The 17,385-nt window shown below is 43.8% G+C and overlaps 1 protein-coding gene across 1 annotated transcript in view; it reads left to right on the top strand.

Annotated features, from left to right (window-relative positions):
- LOC137235744 (uncharacterized) overlaps nt 1-15,170 on the top strand; it is a 61,786-nt gene extending 46,616 nt beyond the window's left edge. Inside the window, exons 4-6 of the mRNA XM_067758605.1 lie at nt 10,731-10,813; nt 10,878-10,997; nt 14,894-15,170. Of these exons, the coding sequence (XP_067614706.1) occupies nt 10,731-10,813; nt 10,878-10,997; nt 14,894-15,075 (385 nt within the window). The 3' untranslated portion in view covers nt 15,076-15,170. The remainder of the gene's footprint in view (nt 1-10,730; nt 10,814-10,877; nt 10,998-14,893) is intronic.
- Nucleotides 15,171-17,385: the final 2,215 nt, after the last annotated feature.

The raw sequence follows: 17,385 nt of genomic DNA on the forward strand, positions 1-17,385 counted from the left end.
CAACTATCCAGAAATTATGCCGAAAGGGTCCGCAAATGATCCCGTATTAGTCGAGAAAAAGTCCCGAAATGACCCCGACGGGATCCCGGCCGAATCCCAAAAACCATCCAGAAATGATGCCGGTAGGTATCCCAAATGATCCCGAAATAATCTCGAAATGACCTCGTCGGCATCCCGGACGGATACCGAAAATTATCCAGAAATGATGCCGGAAAGGTCCACAAATGATCCCCTAATAGTCCCGAAATTACCCTGATGGGATCCCGGACGGATCCCGAAAACCATCCAGAAATGATGCCGGAAGAGCCACCAAATGATCCCGAAAAAGTCCCCAAATGACCGATATCCCGGACGGATCCCGAAAACCATCCAGAAATGATGCCGGAAGAGCCCCCAAACGATCCCGAAAAAGTCCCCAAATGACCCCGACGAGATCCCGCACGGATCCCGAAAACCATCCAGAAATGATGCCGGAAGCGCCCCAAATGATCCCGAAAAAGTCCCCAAATGACCCCGACATACTCCAGAAAAGGTTCCGAAATGGCTCCGAGGGAATCAACGACGGATCGCGAAAACCATAAAGAAATTATTCCGGAAGGATCTCAAAATGATCCCGAAATAGTCCGGAAATGACCCAGATGGGATCCCGCACAGATCCAGAAATGATCCCGGAAGGGTGCAAAAACTATCCCGGAAAAGTAACAAAAAATCCCGAAATGGCTCCTACGGCATCCCGGACGGATCCAGAAATGATCTCGGAAGGGTCCCCAAATGATCCCAAAATGGTCCCGAAATGACCCTGATGGATCCGGCAAACCATCAAGAAATTATGCCGAAATATATAGGAATTATAGTATATACTAGCCTTTACCCGCGGCCTCGTCCGCAAGGAGAAATTTAAATATATGGGCTATTCGCGTTAGCCTGCTTATCAAGTTATCTGTTTAAACTTTTGTTTTCTGTCTAATGCATTTTATTTTTGTAATTGAGTAAAAAAAAGAACTAAATGAGCTGATAACCTGATAGGATCCCAAATGACCCCGAAATTATCCAGAAAAAGCTACGAAATGACCCCAGCGTTATCGCGGACGGATCCCGAAAACCATGCAGAAATGCCCCGAAAGAAAATGATCCCGAAAAGGTTCCGAAATGACCATGACTGAATCCCGGGCGGATCTCAAAAACCATCCAGAAAATATCCAGGAAGGGTCCCTAAATTATCCCGACATACTCCAGAAAAAGTTCCGAAATGGCTCCGAGGGGATCCACGACGGATCGCGAAAACCATACAGAAATGATTCCGGAAGGATCCCAAAATGATCCCGAAATAGTCCGGAAATGACCCAGATGGGATCCCGCACAGATCCAGAAATGATCGCGGAAGGGTGCAAAAACTATCCCGGAAAAGTAACAAAAAATCCCAAAAAGGAATCCCAAATGATTCCGTAAAAGTCCCGCATTGATTCCGACGGGATCCCGAACGGATACCGAAAATCATCCAGAAGTGATGCCGGAAAGATCCTCAAATGATCACCTAATAGTCCCGAAATGACCCTTAAGGGATCATGGACGGATCCCATAAACCATCCAGAAATGATCCCGATATAGTCCCGAAGAAGTCCCGAAATGACCCTGGCGGGATCTCGAACGCACCCCTAAATGGCCCTGACGGGATCCCGGACAGATCCCGAAATCCATCCAGAAATGATCTTGGGAGGGACCCCAAATGATCCCGAAAAAGTCCCGCAATGATTCCGAGGGGATCCTGATCGGATACCGAAAACCATCCAGAAGTGATGCCGGAAAGGTCCTCAAATGATCACATAATACCAAAATGACCCTGACGGCATCTCGGACTGATCCCAAAATCCATCCAGAAATGATCTTGGGAAGGTCCCAAAATTATCCCGAAATAGTCTCGGAAAAGTTCAGAAATTACCCTGACGGGTTCCCGGACGAATCCTGAAAGCCATCTCTAAATGATCCCGAAAAAGTCCCGAAATGACCCTGACTGGACCCCGAAAGGATCCCGAAAACTATCCAGAAATGATGCCGGAAATGTCCTCAAATGATCACCTAATAGTTCCGAAAAGACCCTGACGGGATCCCGAACGGATCCCGACAACTATCTAGAAATGATGCCGAAAGGGCCCGCAAATGATCACGTATTAGTCGAGAAAAAGTCCCGAAATTAACCCGACGGGATGCCGGACGAATCCCAAAAACCATCCAGAAATGATGCCGGAAGGGACACCAAATGATCCCGAAAAAGTCCCGCAATAATTCCGACGGGATCCTGAGCGGATACCGAAAACCATCCAGAAGTGATGCCGAAAAGGTCCTCAAATGATCACCTAATAGTCCCAAAATTACCCTGACGGCATCCCGGACAGATCCCGAAATCCATCCAGAAATGATCTTGGGGGGGGGTCCCAAAATTATCCCGAAATAGTCTGGGAAAAGTCCAGAAATTACCCTGACGGATCCCGGACGAATCCTGAAAACCAAACTTAAATGATGCCGAAAAAGTCCCGAAATGACCCTGATGGGACCCGGAAAGGATCCTGAAAACTAACCAGAAATGATGCCGGAAAGGTCCTCAAATGATCTCCCAATAGTTCCGAAAAGACCCTGACGGGATCCCGAACGGATCCCGACAACTATCCAGAAATGATACCGAAAGGGCCCGCAAATGATCCCGTATTAGTAGAGAAAAAGTCCCGAAATGACCCCGACGGGATGCCGGACGAATCCCAAAAACCATCCAGAAATGATGTCGGAAGGGACCCCAATGATCCCGAAAAAGTCCCGCAATTATTCCGACGGGAATCTGAACGGATACCGAAAACCATCCAGAAGTGATGCCGGAACGGTCCTCAAATGCTCACCTAATAGTCTCAAAATGACCCTGAGGGCATCCCGGACAAATCCCGAAATCCATCCAGAAATGATCTTGGGAAGGTCCCAAAATGATCCCGAAATAGTCTCGGAAAAGTTCAGAAATTACCCTGACGGGTTCCCGGACGAATCCTGAAAGCCATCCTTAAATGATCCCGAAAAAGCCCCGAAATTACCCTGACGGGATCCCGAAAGGATTCCACAAACTATCCAGAAATGATGCCGGAAAGGTCCTCAAATGATCCCCTAATAGTTCCGAAATGACCGTGACGGGATCCCAAACGGATCCCGACAACTATCCAGAAATTATGCCGAAAGGGTCCGCAAATGATCCCGTATTAGTCGAGAAAAAGTCCCGAAATGACCCCGACGGGATCCCGGACGAATCCCACAAACCATCCACAAATGATGCCGGTAGGTATCCTAAATGATCCCGAAATAATCCCGAAATGACCTCGTCGGCATCCCGGGCGGATACCGAAAATTATCCAGAAATGATGCCGGAAAGGTCCACAAATGATCCCCTAATAGTCCCGAAATTACCCTGATGGGATCCCGGACGGATCCCGAAAACCATCCAGAAATGATGCCGGAAGAGCCCCCAAATGATCCCGAAAAAGTCCCCAAATGACCCCGACGATATCCCGGACGGATCCCAAAAACCATCCAGAAATGATGCCGGAAGAGCCCCCAAATGATCCCGAAAAAGTCCCCAAATGACCCCGACGAGATCCCGCACGGATCCCGAAAACCATCCAGAAATGATGCCGGAAGAGCCCCAAATGATCCCGAAAAAGTCCCCAAATGACCCCGAAATACTCCAAAAAAGGTTCCGAAATGGCTCCGAGGGGATCCACGATGGATCGCGAAAACCATACAGAAATGATTCCGGAAGGATTCCAAAATGATCCCGAAATAGTCCGGAATTGACCCAGATGGGATCACGCACAGATCCAGAAATGATCCCGGAAGGGTGCAAAAACTATCCCGGAAAAGTAACAAAAAATCCCGAAATGGCTCCTACGGCATCCCGGACGGATCCAGAAATGATCTCGGAAGGGTCGCCAAATGATCCCAAAATGGTCCCGAAATGACCCTGATGGATCCGGCAAACCATCAAGAAATTATGCCTAAAGGGTCCCAAAATGATCCCGAAATAATACAGAAAAAGTCACGAAACGACCCCTAGAGGATCCCCAAATGATCTCGTATTAGCCCCGAAAAGGTCCCGAAATAACCCCGACGGGATGCCGGACGAATCCCAAAAACCAGCCAGAAATGATGCCGGAAGGGACACCAAATGATCCCGAAAAAGTCCCGAAATGACCCCTACGGGATCCCGGACGGATACCGAAAACCATCCAGAAATGATGCCGCTAGGTACCCCAAATGATCCCGAAATGACCCCGTCGCGGTCTCAGACGGATCCCGAAAACCATCCAGAAATGATGCCGGAAGGAATCCCAAATGATTCCGTAAAAGTCCCGCATTGACTCCGACGGGATCCCGAACGGATACCGAAAATCATCCAGAAGTGACGCCGGAAAGGTCCTCAAATGATCACCTAATAGTCCCGAAATGACCCTTAAGGGGTCATGGACGGATCCCATAAACCATCCAGAAATGATCCCGATATATTCCCGAAATGACCCTGACGGGATCTCGAACGCACCCCTAAATGACCCTGACGGGATCCCGGACAGATCCCGAAATCCATCCAGAAATGATCTTGGGAGGGACTCCAAATGATCCCGAAAAAGTCCCGCAATGATTCCGAGGGGATCCTGATCGGATACCGATAACCTTCCAGAAGTGATGCCGGAAAGGTCCTCAAATGATCACCTAATACCAAAATGACCCTGACGGCATCCCGGACTGATCCCAAAATCCTTCCAGAAATGATCTTGGGAAGATCCCAAAATTATCCCGAAATAGTCTCGGAAAAGTTCAGAAATTACCCTGACGGGTTCCCGGACGAATCCTGAAAGCCATCTCTAAATGATCCCGAAAAAGTCCCGAAATGACCCTGACTGGACCCCGAAAGGATCCCGAAAACTATCCAGAAATGATGCCGGAAATGTCCTCAAATGATCACCTAATAGTTCCGAAAAGACCCTGACGGGATCCCGAACGGATCCCGACAACTATCTAGAAATGATGCCGAAAGGGCCCGCAAATGATCCCGTATTAGTCGAGAAAAAGTCCCGAAATGAACCCGACGGGATGCCGGACGAATCCCAAAAACCAGCCAGAAATGATGCCGGAAGGGACACCAAATGATCCCGAAAAAGTCCCGCAATAATTCCGACGGGAGTCTGAGCGGATACCGAAAACCATCCAGAAGTGATGCCGAAAAGGTCCTCAAATGATCACCTAATAGTCCCAAAATGACCCTGACGGCATCCCGGACAGATCCCGAAATCCATCCAGAAATGATCTTGGGAGGGTCCCAAAATTATCCCGAAATAGTCTGGGAAAAGTCCAGAAATTACCCTGACGGATACCGGACGAATCCTGAAAACCAATCTTAAATGATGCCGAAAAAGTCCCGAAATGACCCTGATGGGACCCGGAAAGGATCCCGAAAACTAACCAGAAATGATGCCGGAAAGGTCCTCAAATGATCTCCCAATAGTTCCGAAAAGACCCTGACGGGATCCCGAACGGATCCCGACAACTATCCAGAAATGATACCGAAAGGGCCCGCAAATGATCCCGTATTAGTAGAGAAAAAGTCCCGAAATGACCCCGACGGGATGCCGGACGAATCCCAAAAACCATCCAGAAATGATTTTGGAAGGGACCCCAATGATCCCGAAAAAGTCCCGCAATTATTCCGACGGGAATCTGAACGGATACCGAAAACCATCCAGAAGTGATGCCGGAACGGTCCTCAAATGCTCACCTAATAGTCCCAAAATGACCCTGAGGGCATCCCGGACAAATCCCGAAATCCATCCAGAAATGATCTTGGGAAGGTCCCAAAATGATCCCGAAATAGTCTCGGAAAAGTCCAGAAATTACCCTGACGGGCTCCCGGACGAATCCTGAAAGCCATCCTTAAATGATCCCGAAAAAGCCCCGAAATGACCCTGACGGGATCCCGAAAGGATTCCAAAAACTATCCAGAAATGATGCCGGAAAGGTCCTCAAATGATCCCCTAATAGTTCCGAAATGACCGTGACGGGATCCCGAACGGATCCCGACAACTATCCAGAAATTATGCCGAAAGGGTCCGCAAATGATCCCGTATTAGTCGAGAAAAAGTCCCGAAATGACCCCGACGGGATCCCGGCCGAATCCCAAAAACCATCCAGAAATGATGCCGGTAGGTATCCCAAATGATCCCGAAATAATCTCGAAATGACCTCGTCGGCATCCCGGACGGATACCGAAAATTATCCAGAAATGATGCCGGAAAGGTCCACAAATGATCCCCTAATAGTCCCGAAATTACCCTGATGGGATCCCGGACGGATCCCGAAAACCATCCAGAAATGATGCCGGAAGAGCCACCAAATGATCCCGAAAAAGTCCCCAAATGACCGATATCCCGGACGGATCCCGAAAACCATCCAGAAATGATGCCGGAAGAGCCCCCAAACGATCCCGAAAAAGTCCCCAAATGACCCCGACGAGATCCCGCACGGATCCCGAAAACCATCCAGAAATGATGCCGGAAGCGCCCCAAATGATCCCGAAAAAGTCCCCAAATGACCCCGACATACTCCAGAAAAGGTTCCGAAATGGCTCCGAGGGAATCAACGACGGATCGCGAAAACCATAAAGAAATTATTCCGGAAGGATCTCAAAATGATCCCGAAATAGTCCGGAAATGACCCAGATGGGATCCCGCACAGATCCAGAAATGATCCCGGAAGGGTGCAAAAACTATCCCGGAAAAGTAACAAAAAATCCCGAAATGGCTCCTACGGCATCCCGGACGGATCCAGAAATGATCTCGGAAGGGTCCCCAAATGATCCCAAAATGGTCCCGAAATGACCCTGATGGATCCGGCAAACCATCAAGAAATTATGCCGAAATATATAGGAATTATAGTATATACTAGCCTTTACCCGCGGCCTCGTCCGCAAGGAGAAATTTAAATATATGGGCTATTCGCGTTAGCCTGCTTATCAAGTTATCTGTTTAAACTTTTGTTTTCTGTCTAATGCATTTTATTTTTGTAATTGAGTAAAAAAAAGAACTAAATGAGCTGATAACCTGATAGGATCCCAAATGATCCCGAAATTATCCAGAAAAAGCTACGAAATGACCCCAGCGTTATCGCGGACGGATCCCGAAAACCATGCAGAAATGCCCCGCAAGAAAATGATCCCGAAAAGGTTCCGAAATGACCATGACTGGCTCCCGGGCGGATCTCAAAAACCATCCAGAAAATATCCAGGAAGGGTCCCTAAATTATCCCGACATACTCCAGAAAAAGTTCCGAAATGGCTCCGAGGGGATCCACGACGGATCGCGAAAACCATACAGAAATGATTCCGGAAGGATCCCAAAATGATCCCGAAATAGTCCGGAAATGACCCAGATGGGATCCCGCACAGATCCAGAAATGATCCCGGAAGGGTGCAAAAACTATCCCGGAAAAGTAACAAAAAATCCCGAAATGGCTCTTACGGCATCCCGGACGAATCAAGAAATGATCTCGGAAGGGTCCCCAAATGATCCCAAAATGGTCCCGAAATGACCCTGATGGATCAGGCAAACCATCAAGAAATTATGCCGGAAGGGTCCCTAAATGATCCCGAAATAATACAGAAAAGGTCACGAAACGATCCCTAGAGGATCCCCAAATGATCCCGTATTAGCCCCGAAAACGTCCCGAAATAACCCCGACGGGATCCCGAACAAATCCCGAAAACCATCCAGAAATGATGCCGGAAGGGATCTCAAATGATTCCGAAAGAGTCCCGCAATGATTCACGGGATCCCGAACGGATAACGAAAATCATCCAGAAGTGATGCCGGAAAGGTCCTCAAATGATCACCTAATAGTCCCGAAATGACCCTTAAGGGATCCTGGACGGATCCCGTAACCATCCATAAATGATCCCGATACAGTCCCGAAGAAGTTCCGAAATGACCCTGACGGGATCCCTAAAGGATTCCGAAAACAATACAGAAATGATGCCGGAAAGGTCCTCAAATGATCCCCTAATAGTCCCGAAATGACTGTGACGGGATCCCGACAACTATCCAGAAATGATGCCGAAAGGGTCCGCAAATGATCCCGTATTAGTCGAAAAAAAGTCCCGAAAGGACCACGACGGGATCCCGGACGAATCCCAAAAACCATCCAGAAATGATGCCGGTAGGTATCCCAAATGATCCCGAAATATTCCCAAAATCACCTCGTCGGCATCCCGGACGGATCACGAAAATTATCCAGAAATGATGCCGGAAAGGTTCCCAAATGATCCCCTAATAGTCCCGAAATTACCCTAATGGGATCCCGGACGGATCCCGAAAACCATCCAGAAATGATGCCGAAAGGGTTCCCAAATGATCCCGTATTAGTCCCGAAAAAGTCCCGAAATGACCCCGACGGGATCCCGGACGGATCCCGAAAACCATCCAGAAATGATGCCGAAAGGGTTCCCAAATGATCCCGTATTAGTCGCGAAAAAGTCCCGAAATGACCCCGACGGGATCCCGGACGGATCCCGAAAACCATCCAGAAATGATGCCGGATGAGCCCCAAAATGATCCCGAAAAAGTCCCCAAATGACCCCGACGAGATCCCGGACGGATCCCGAAAACCATCCAGATATGATGCCGGAAGAGCCCCCAAATGATCCCGAAAAAGTCCCCAAATGACCCCGACGATATCCCGGACGGATCCCGAAAACCATCCAGAAATGATGCCGGAAGATCCCCCAAATGATCCCGAAAAAGTCCCCAAATGACCCCGACGATATCCCGGACGGATCCCGAAAACCATCCAGAAATGATGCCGGAAGAGCTCCCAAATGATCCCGACAAAGTCCCCATATGACCCCGACAAGATCCCGCACGGATCCCGAAAACCATCCAGAAATGATGCCGGAAGGGTCCCCAAATGATCGCGAAATAGTCCCGAAATGATTCCGGAGTAGTCCCGAAAATGTTCCAAAATAACCCCGACGGGATCCCGGACGAATCCCGTAAACTATACAGCAATGATCCCGGAAGGGTCCCAAAATGATCCCGAAATAGTCCCGAAATTACCCCGGCGTAATCCCGGACCGATCTCGAAAACCATCCAGAAATGATCCCGGAAGGGTCTCGATATGACCCTTACGGGATTACAAATAAGGTGAAGCTAATTATAAAACCATGTTAATAAGGCAGCAGGCACATTGGAGCGAATAAAAAGTTAGATAGAAATATACAGGTAAAGCTAATAAAAGCGTGCTAATAAAAACAATTGATGGAGGGCGGATGGCGGGAGTAGAGGAGAGGACCACTGATCGTTCCTCCAAAATTGTCTAGATCTCGTTCTGTATGTACCAGATACCAAAAACTATTGATTTAGGAGAAAATTTAGATTGAGTTATAACAATTTATGGATTTTACACCAGAGGGGGAGATAAAGGGGGGCGGGCGGAGGGTGTCACTGCTTGCTTTGTAAGCCCTCGACTTATTTGACCCCTTGAGTCTGTGATATTGGTGAAGGCCAGTATACGTAAAGTTATAATGTGTAAAAATTATGAAAAATAATTTCTCGAAGGGGTCATGGGACCCCCACCCCTCTTTCCATGTTCGAAAAAAATTTCGCTAGTAGACTACTGTCTGTGTCCCAAATTTCATCAAAATCCGTGTAGCCATTCTGGCGTGATTCAGTCGCAAAGACGAAAAAATATAATAATTAAATTATAACTGTTCCTAGGGGGCGGGGACCACGCCCCTTTTGAAAAATATATAGCTAGTAGATACTTCTAGACTATTGGCTATATGTGTGCAAAATTTCATCCAAATCGGTCCAGCCGTTCTTGCGTTATTGAGTCACAAAGACAAACGTCTGGACAAACATCCAAACATCCAAACATCCAAACATCTTAACATCCAAACTTTCCCATTTATAATATATATATTAGATTAGATTAGATATTAGATATTAGATTAGATATTAGATTAGATAGATTAGAATTAGATTTTTTCAGAGCAATTAAATTCTGCAGCTAGTATAATTTTCTCCAGCAACGAATTAAAGAAATCGCACGATAGAGGGTCACCCTCTCTGAAACCTCGTTTAGTTTCGAACTACTCGAAGAGGGTTTTCCCAATTCTGACTGAGCTGATGGTGTTGCTCAACGTCAGTTTTGCGGGCAAACCAAAAAAATATTTTTCCCGGGCGCAAGAAAATCTCACTACGTCACTGATCGTCCGAGGTCTTGTTGTTTTTTAATCTGGTTATTGATATTCTGATTTCGTCATAGTCGGGTGGAGGAACATAAGTTCATCGATTGCGGGCTCAAAGTTGGGCGATAGGTACATCGCTGTCTACATTTGGAAGGTCAGAGAAGTGTTCCCTGCACAATCTAAGTGCTCTCTGAACATCGGTTAAAAGGTAATCGTTTTCATTCTGACAGTATTTTACCCCGGACTAAGAATTTTTCGTCTGTCGTCGAATTTGTTTGCTAAAATTTGCAGGCGTCATTCTGGTGACTAACAACCTCACACTCATGCCTTTCTGCCTATGCTTTTTTCCTCCTGCAAAGGCGTCTCACTTCCTCTTTAAACTCGCAGTAGCGTTCACATACTCTTCTTGTTGTTTACTTTGAAAATATACACAGCAGCTTAACACATTTTTTTCACAATTACTAGGGAGACCCCAATTGTTAGCGTCGGATCACTTAAATTCCCTTCGAATTGTGGAGCACAATTTCGAATTACATATTGGCCAAGAGGTATGTTATTATAATCATATCTTTCTAAGAAATGTAAACTATAAATTTTATTTATATTTTGCAGCTAATCCCGGAACTGGAGAGATTGATTGGAATAATCTTAGGTACAAAGTTCTAACTAGTAATTCAGCGTTCCTTATCATCTATGCCTGCCAGAATTTTGAATCGTCGTCAGAGCACGCTGGTTAGTAAGTTTTGATTTGACTAAGCATTTCGATTTTGTGTGTGTCCGAACGCCGCCAGACCAGGTCCCTATTAAGCATGTTCGTCACCGAAAGCGAATGGTCTGCAAGATCATTTGAGCGATATAAATATAAATAGAAGCGGTTTTCTTATTGGTGGAAAATCAGTTGTACAATTCTTATTTTATACTTATATTTAAGAATTCATGAGCTTAACACCGGCTTATAATAATTGAATTTCAATTATTATGTTTTTTTCTAAGAGAAACTGAAAAGAAAGAAACATTTACTGGCATATTGCGATGGACCATTTCGAAAACCGCCAACGTAATCATCATCAGGCAATTTTGTAATGTTATCAAAGGTTTCACCGAGATTCGAACCGTGAATCACATGGTGAAACTGCAGTAGCCTTTCTCTTAGAAAAAAACATAATAATTGAAATTCAATTATTATAAGCCGGTGTTAAGCTCATGAATTCTTAAATATAAATATAAACTGAACACACCATTAAACAAACATACATAAATTCTTATTTTACTAAAAATTATTTCCGCCAACTTATTCTCATTCCCTATGCCATAAAGGCAGTAAAGAATATATAGGAGCACACGCTAATACGACTCTCTCACATACAGGATATGTATTTTAAAATGTATTGCAATGTATAGTTGATCTGACCGATCCGTGAGGACGTCAAATAGGATGAATGAGCCCGCCGTTTTTTACTAATTATTTTTATTTTTATAAGTTTTTTTCTAAATTTACATATTTCTTTCTTCTTTTAAATAAATTTTTTTTACAAATATTCTTTACTAATTTTAATGAAATCATTAATGAAATCATTAAAATTAATAATAATTTCTTTCTACTTTGTTACATTTTCACAAATTTTATGAATTTTTTGTTCTTGTTACTAAATACTTGTTTATATTTTTTATACTTATTTCAAAAAATTACTTAGTTTTTATACTCAGCTTGTACGCAGAGTATTATAACTTTGATTGGATAACGGCTGGTTGTACAGGTATAAAGGAACCGAGATAGATATAGACTTCCGTATACTCGTATCAAAATCATCAGTGTCGAAAAAAATGTGATTGAGCCATGTCCGTCCGTCCGTCCGTCGATGCGTTAACACGATAACTTGAGTAAATATTGAGATATCTTCACCAAATTTGGTACACGAGCATATCTGGACCCAGAATAGATTGGTATTGAAAATGTGCGACATCGGATGATAACCATGCCCACTTTTTATATATATAACATTTTGGAAAACACAAAAATCCTGATTATTTCGTAAATAATACACCTAGAATGTTGGAACTTAACGTGTGAAAATTTTAAAAACTTTTTTAAAATGGGCGTGGTACCGCCCACTTGTGATAAAATCAATTTTACAAATATTATTAATCATAAATCAAAAATCGTGAAACCTATCGTAACAAAATTCGGCAGAGAGTTTGCCTTTACTATAAGGAATGCTTTGAAGAATAATTAACGAAATCGGTAAAGGACCACGCCCACTTTTATATAAAAGATTTTTAAAAGGGTCGTGAACGAATAAAATAAGCAATATCGTTGCAAAAAATAGCTTTATATGAATAGCATTTCATTTCCCAAATTTCGGGACCATAACTCGAAGAAGAATTAGTTCAGAATAGAACCATATGTACATATATATTATTGTGCAACCCTGTAACAATATTAAGAACACAAAACAAACAACAACAGCATTTCAAGTGTACAGCTTGGCATGTAATGTTTGGTTTCACCCGGACTTAGACTTCCTTACTTGTGTTTACTAATTATTTCCAAAAAAATTCTTTGTTTATTTATTTTACTACTTCTAAATAAAAAAGTTATTTTTCGAATTTTTTTTATCAAATATCTGTACTCGTTTTAATTAAATCAAGTTTTTATCAAAACCTTTTCTATTTTTCTTTTTATTAACAAGTATTATAAGTGCTTAAATTTTTTACTCCTTTATGGCTACTTATTTTTATCAAATACATTTTTAATAATTTATCAAAATACTTGTGCTTTTCATCATATTGTGGTGAACTAAATAAAGTAAACAGAAATCAGCTGTTTAGTGCAAGAATCGTGAAATGGAAAAAACGTAAGAAAAAAACATAAGTAAATATTGTTCATTATTTTTTGTAACAAATATTTTAAAATCATAGTTTTTTCAAGGAAATCAAAAGTGGAACGTGCTACGCATGAACAATTGGAGCGATATATCTCATTTTGTGCTGCTAACCCCGAAATGGGAATAGGAAAAAATAATCCGCTGGATTTTTGGTGGTCATTTCGGCATGACTTTGGGGACTCCCTCGGGTCATTTGGGGGTTATTTCTGTATCATTTTGGGGACTCCCTCGGGGTCATTTAGGGGTCGTTCCGGGATGTTTATGGGGACTCCCTCGGTATCTTTCCGGGGAGGTTTTGGCGACACCGTCGGGTTCATTTGCAGGTCGTTCCGGGATCTTTTTGGGGACTCTCTCGGGGTCATTTGGGGCACATTCTGGGATTGTTTTGGGGACTTCTTCGATGGTAATTTGGGGTACCTTCCGGGATGGTTATGAAGACTCCCTTGGGGTGATTTGGGAGACATTCCGGGATGGTTTTGGGGACTCCCTCGGGGTCTTTTAGGGGTCGTTCCGGGATTTTTTGGGGACTTCCTCGGGGTCATTTGGGGGATATTCTGAGATGATTTTGGGGATTCCATCGGGGTCCCTAGGGGTAATTTGGTGGACCTTCCGGAATGGTTATGGGGACTCCCTCGGGTTAATTTGGTGGGCATTGGGAACTCCCCAAAACCATCCCGGAAGAACCCGAATTACCCCGAGAGAGTCTCCTAAAAGATCCCGGAACGACCCCCAAATGACCCAGGGAGGACCCCGAGGGAGTTTCAAAAACCACCCAGAAATTACCCCAAAAATCCAATCAAGGAGGGTCCCCGCACAATAATAGCAAAAGTAATAAATCTTCTTCCATTTTCTCTCGATCGCACAATAACAGAATTCTAGTTTAAATTTATCTCTATAAATTAAATTAACAAGAGCGTTTGACTTATTGACAATTTGTCAGCGAAAAAACTTTTTATTTTTTACATAAAGTAGCAATTATCTACTTGATAAATTGTCAAACTTGACAAATAACAAATAAGCAAGATGGTGAATTTGTCCAAGTGCACAGAATAGCGCTTTTAATTTATTTTGTGGAAGCCTTCGGCAGCATAGCAGAGAAGAGAAAAGTAGCGCCAATACTATTACAATAAGTTTCAATTGGCAATTTTTCCGAGAAAGGAACAGAACAAAAATTCTCAAAAGTTGTAGAAAAATTTGGATCCCAATTTGATTCTCTGCATTGTTCATTCATCATGTTTGTGATGGGTTTGGGAATTCTAATTAAAAATCCCAAATTAACGTTAGCCTTGTTCTCAAATCTGACACGTTAGCTCTAAAAAGAAACTCAAACAACAATTGGTAGGCAAGTTTTTAATATGAGATTTTCACCAACTCTCAAATTAACATTAAGCAAAAGACAGCTGTATTGTTGGGCTTCGTGTATTATGTATTTGCAATATGTTTTAGCTATTTTTTCTACAAAATATTGGAATGCAGAAAAAACAATGACACTGAACATCGTAATAATTTCGTTAACAAACCAAATTCCAAAAGGGATGTGGGTAAATCATTCCCACACTTATCTTCAAAATAGTCTTTGAACCAAAAGTCTACATAATGGATTAGAGTTCAACAATCCATTTCTACCTTTAATAAAATTTGAAGAATGCTGCACAAATGGACGAACGTAGTCATAATTTTACATGCCATTCAAAAATCACATATAAACATATTTATAACATTATTTTCTCTTCCAAAATTTAGAACTCGTTTGGGTTTATACACGATCTGAAAATCAATTGGGTTGGCTTGAAGACATGTACATGTTTATTTTAAGGGAGAGAGGGATTGACGTAAATCAACTCTACCGTATCGATCACAGGCAATGCGGAAATTATGGAATCCCACCACGGCCTGCAGGAACTTTGCTTGTTATAGGCATTTAGTTTTCATTTGTAATTGTCAGAAACTTTATTATAAAACTGAAAATTTTTGAAACTGATTACAAAATAGAGAATTATGAAATATTTTACATTTGTAATTTGTTTGTTCAGTAATTCTATTGACACTGTACGATATTGCTAGACACCGCATTGCATAGGGTGGTAATAAGCATAGAGAAATCCCTGGAATATAAAGAGTGTGCTCTAGGAGTCTTCATGTACATTGCCGGGGCTTTCAATAATGTTGCAAAATTGGCGATTATGGATGGTCTTAATTACATTAAAGTACATCCTGCCTTAATCAGATGGATCGGCGGCATGTTAAATTGCAGAAAGATTACATCACAATGGTGATTGTACGAGGCCACGAAATCAGCGGACAGGGGCACGCCGCAGGGAGGGGTGCTATCACCTCTGCTGTGGACGCTGGTCATCAACCAACTGCTCAGACGATTCGATGAGGGGCCCGTAGTACTTACGGCTTACACAGATGACGTTGCAATTGTCATAAGTGGAAAGTGCCTTCCAACGATTAGTTCTTTGATTGATCTGGCGTTTCGGGATATTCATACCTGGGCATGTAATGTCGGGTTGAAAGTCAATGCGTAGAAGACGGATATTTGACCAGGCCTAAGTTGGGAGGGGTGACCTTACAGGGGAAACCTTGCACAAAATATCTAGGAATCATCCTAGACAATAAGCTGTCATGTAAGCTCAACGTGGAGGAGAGGGTCAAGAAGACTTCAACGCCACTCTATGCATGTAAAATAATGCTGGGGTGTACGAGGGGCCTATCGCCCTCTCTTTCTCATTGTGTTTTTGGAGCGATTGTAAGCCCTATTCTATACTATGGAGTTATTGTTTGGTGGAAAGCCACACAAAAAACAACATACCTAAAAAAATTAGAGGGGTATGCAGACTACCAATGCTTAGCATTACGGGAGCCCTGAAAACAACCCCCACAGCTGCACTGTATGCCATTCTGTACATTCCACCTATAGACCTGGTAGCACAGAACAATGCATTAACGACCGCAACCAGGCTCGGTGCCTCGGGACAGCTAAAGCGCCGACCATATGGCCATAGTAGTATAGCGTCATCAATCTCAAGACGAACAGACTACCTGATTCCCTATCTGCGCTTCGAGGGAGATCTTAAGGCCACAATAGAGGTGGACGGTTGGCGCAAGGGTGCGCAAATGGCGGACGAGGCGATACATGTGTACACCGATGGTTCCAAAGTAGAGGAAGGAGTAGGGTCTGCGGTATACTGTGCTGATCCGGAAATAAAAAGATCCTACAGGCTGCCGGATTACTGTAGCGTTTTCCAAGCGGAAATATTAGCCGTAAACAAAGCAGTATAAACCCTGGAAGAGAATAGCTTAAGCTGCAACCGTGTTAACTTTTATATTGACAGTCAAGCAGCAATTAAGGCAATAATCTCGCATAGCACAGCATCTAAGCGCATGTTAGAGTGTAAGTAGTCTCTAGAGAGAAGGGGGACAGAGAGAAGCATACATCTAAATTGGGTCCCAGGGCATATGGGAATAGATGGGAATGAAAAAGCAGAAGAGCTAGCTAAAAATGTCCCATTCCTTGAAGCTTGCTCCGTAGACGTCCCAATTGGACTGGGCGAGATTAAGCAAAAGCCAGAGGTGCACATGATCGACCAAGCGGGAAAGGCGTGGGTTCATGCGCGGGGCTGTAGGTCTTACAACCTTAGACTAAGGAAGTTGCTTCTATCAGGTATTCTGACTGGACACTACCTTCTGGCGTCACATGCCTTTAAATTAGGCTTGGTCAGTGATAGCAGAATTAGGAAGTGCGGGTTGGAGGAGGAAACCATCGAGCTTGTTCTGTGCTCGTGCCCTGCACTTGCCAGGCTAAGACTCCAGCTGTTAGGAGTGACAGAGCTGTCAGATCTAGAAGCAGCAAGTGGCTTAAATCCTAGGAAGCTTCTAGTATTTGCCAAGAGGACGGAGTTATTTTATAACATAGGTCCTCGTTTTTGATAGGGTTTTTCAGTTTGGTCGTTAAAACAAACTTCTGGTAACACTGCGGACTCAATCAGTCTACGTGAGGTCCTCATGGACCGGCCAGTTAAATCTAACCCAACCTTACGATATGGCTGATCTAAGTTTGGCGATTACGACATTATATCGCGATAAACACGAGCTGTGAAAATATAGAATTCAGCTTATTATGAAGATGGAAAAGGTTTGGGAATTCATTGAAAGTCCTGTTCGTGAATCTCGAGATGCCGCATGGAAGCAAAGAGACACGAATGCTTCAATTATTATTGGATTGACGGTTG

This window comes from Eurosta solidaginis, unplaced genomic scaffold (genome assembly GCF_040869045.1).
Source record: "Eurosta solidaginis isolate ZX-2024a unplaced genomic scaffold, ASM4086904v1 ctg00001059.1, whole genome shotgun sequence".
NCBI lineage: Eukaryota > Metazoa > Arthropoda > Insecta > Diptera > Tephritidae > Eurosta > Eurosta solidaginis.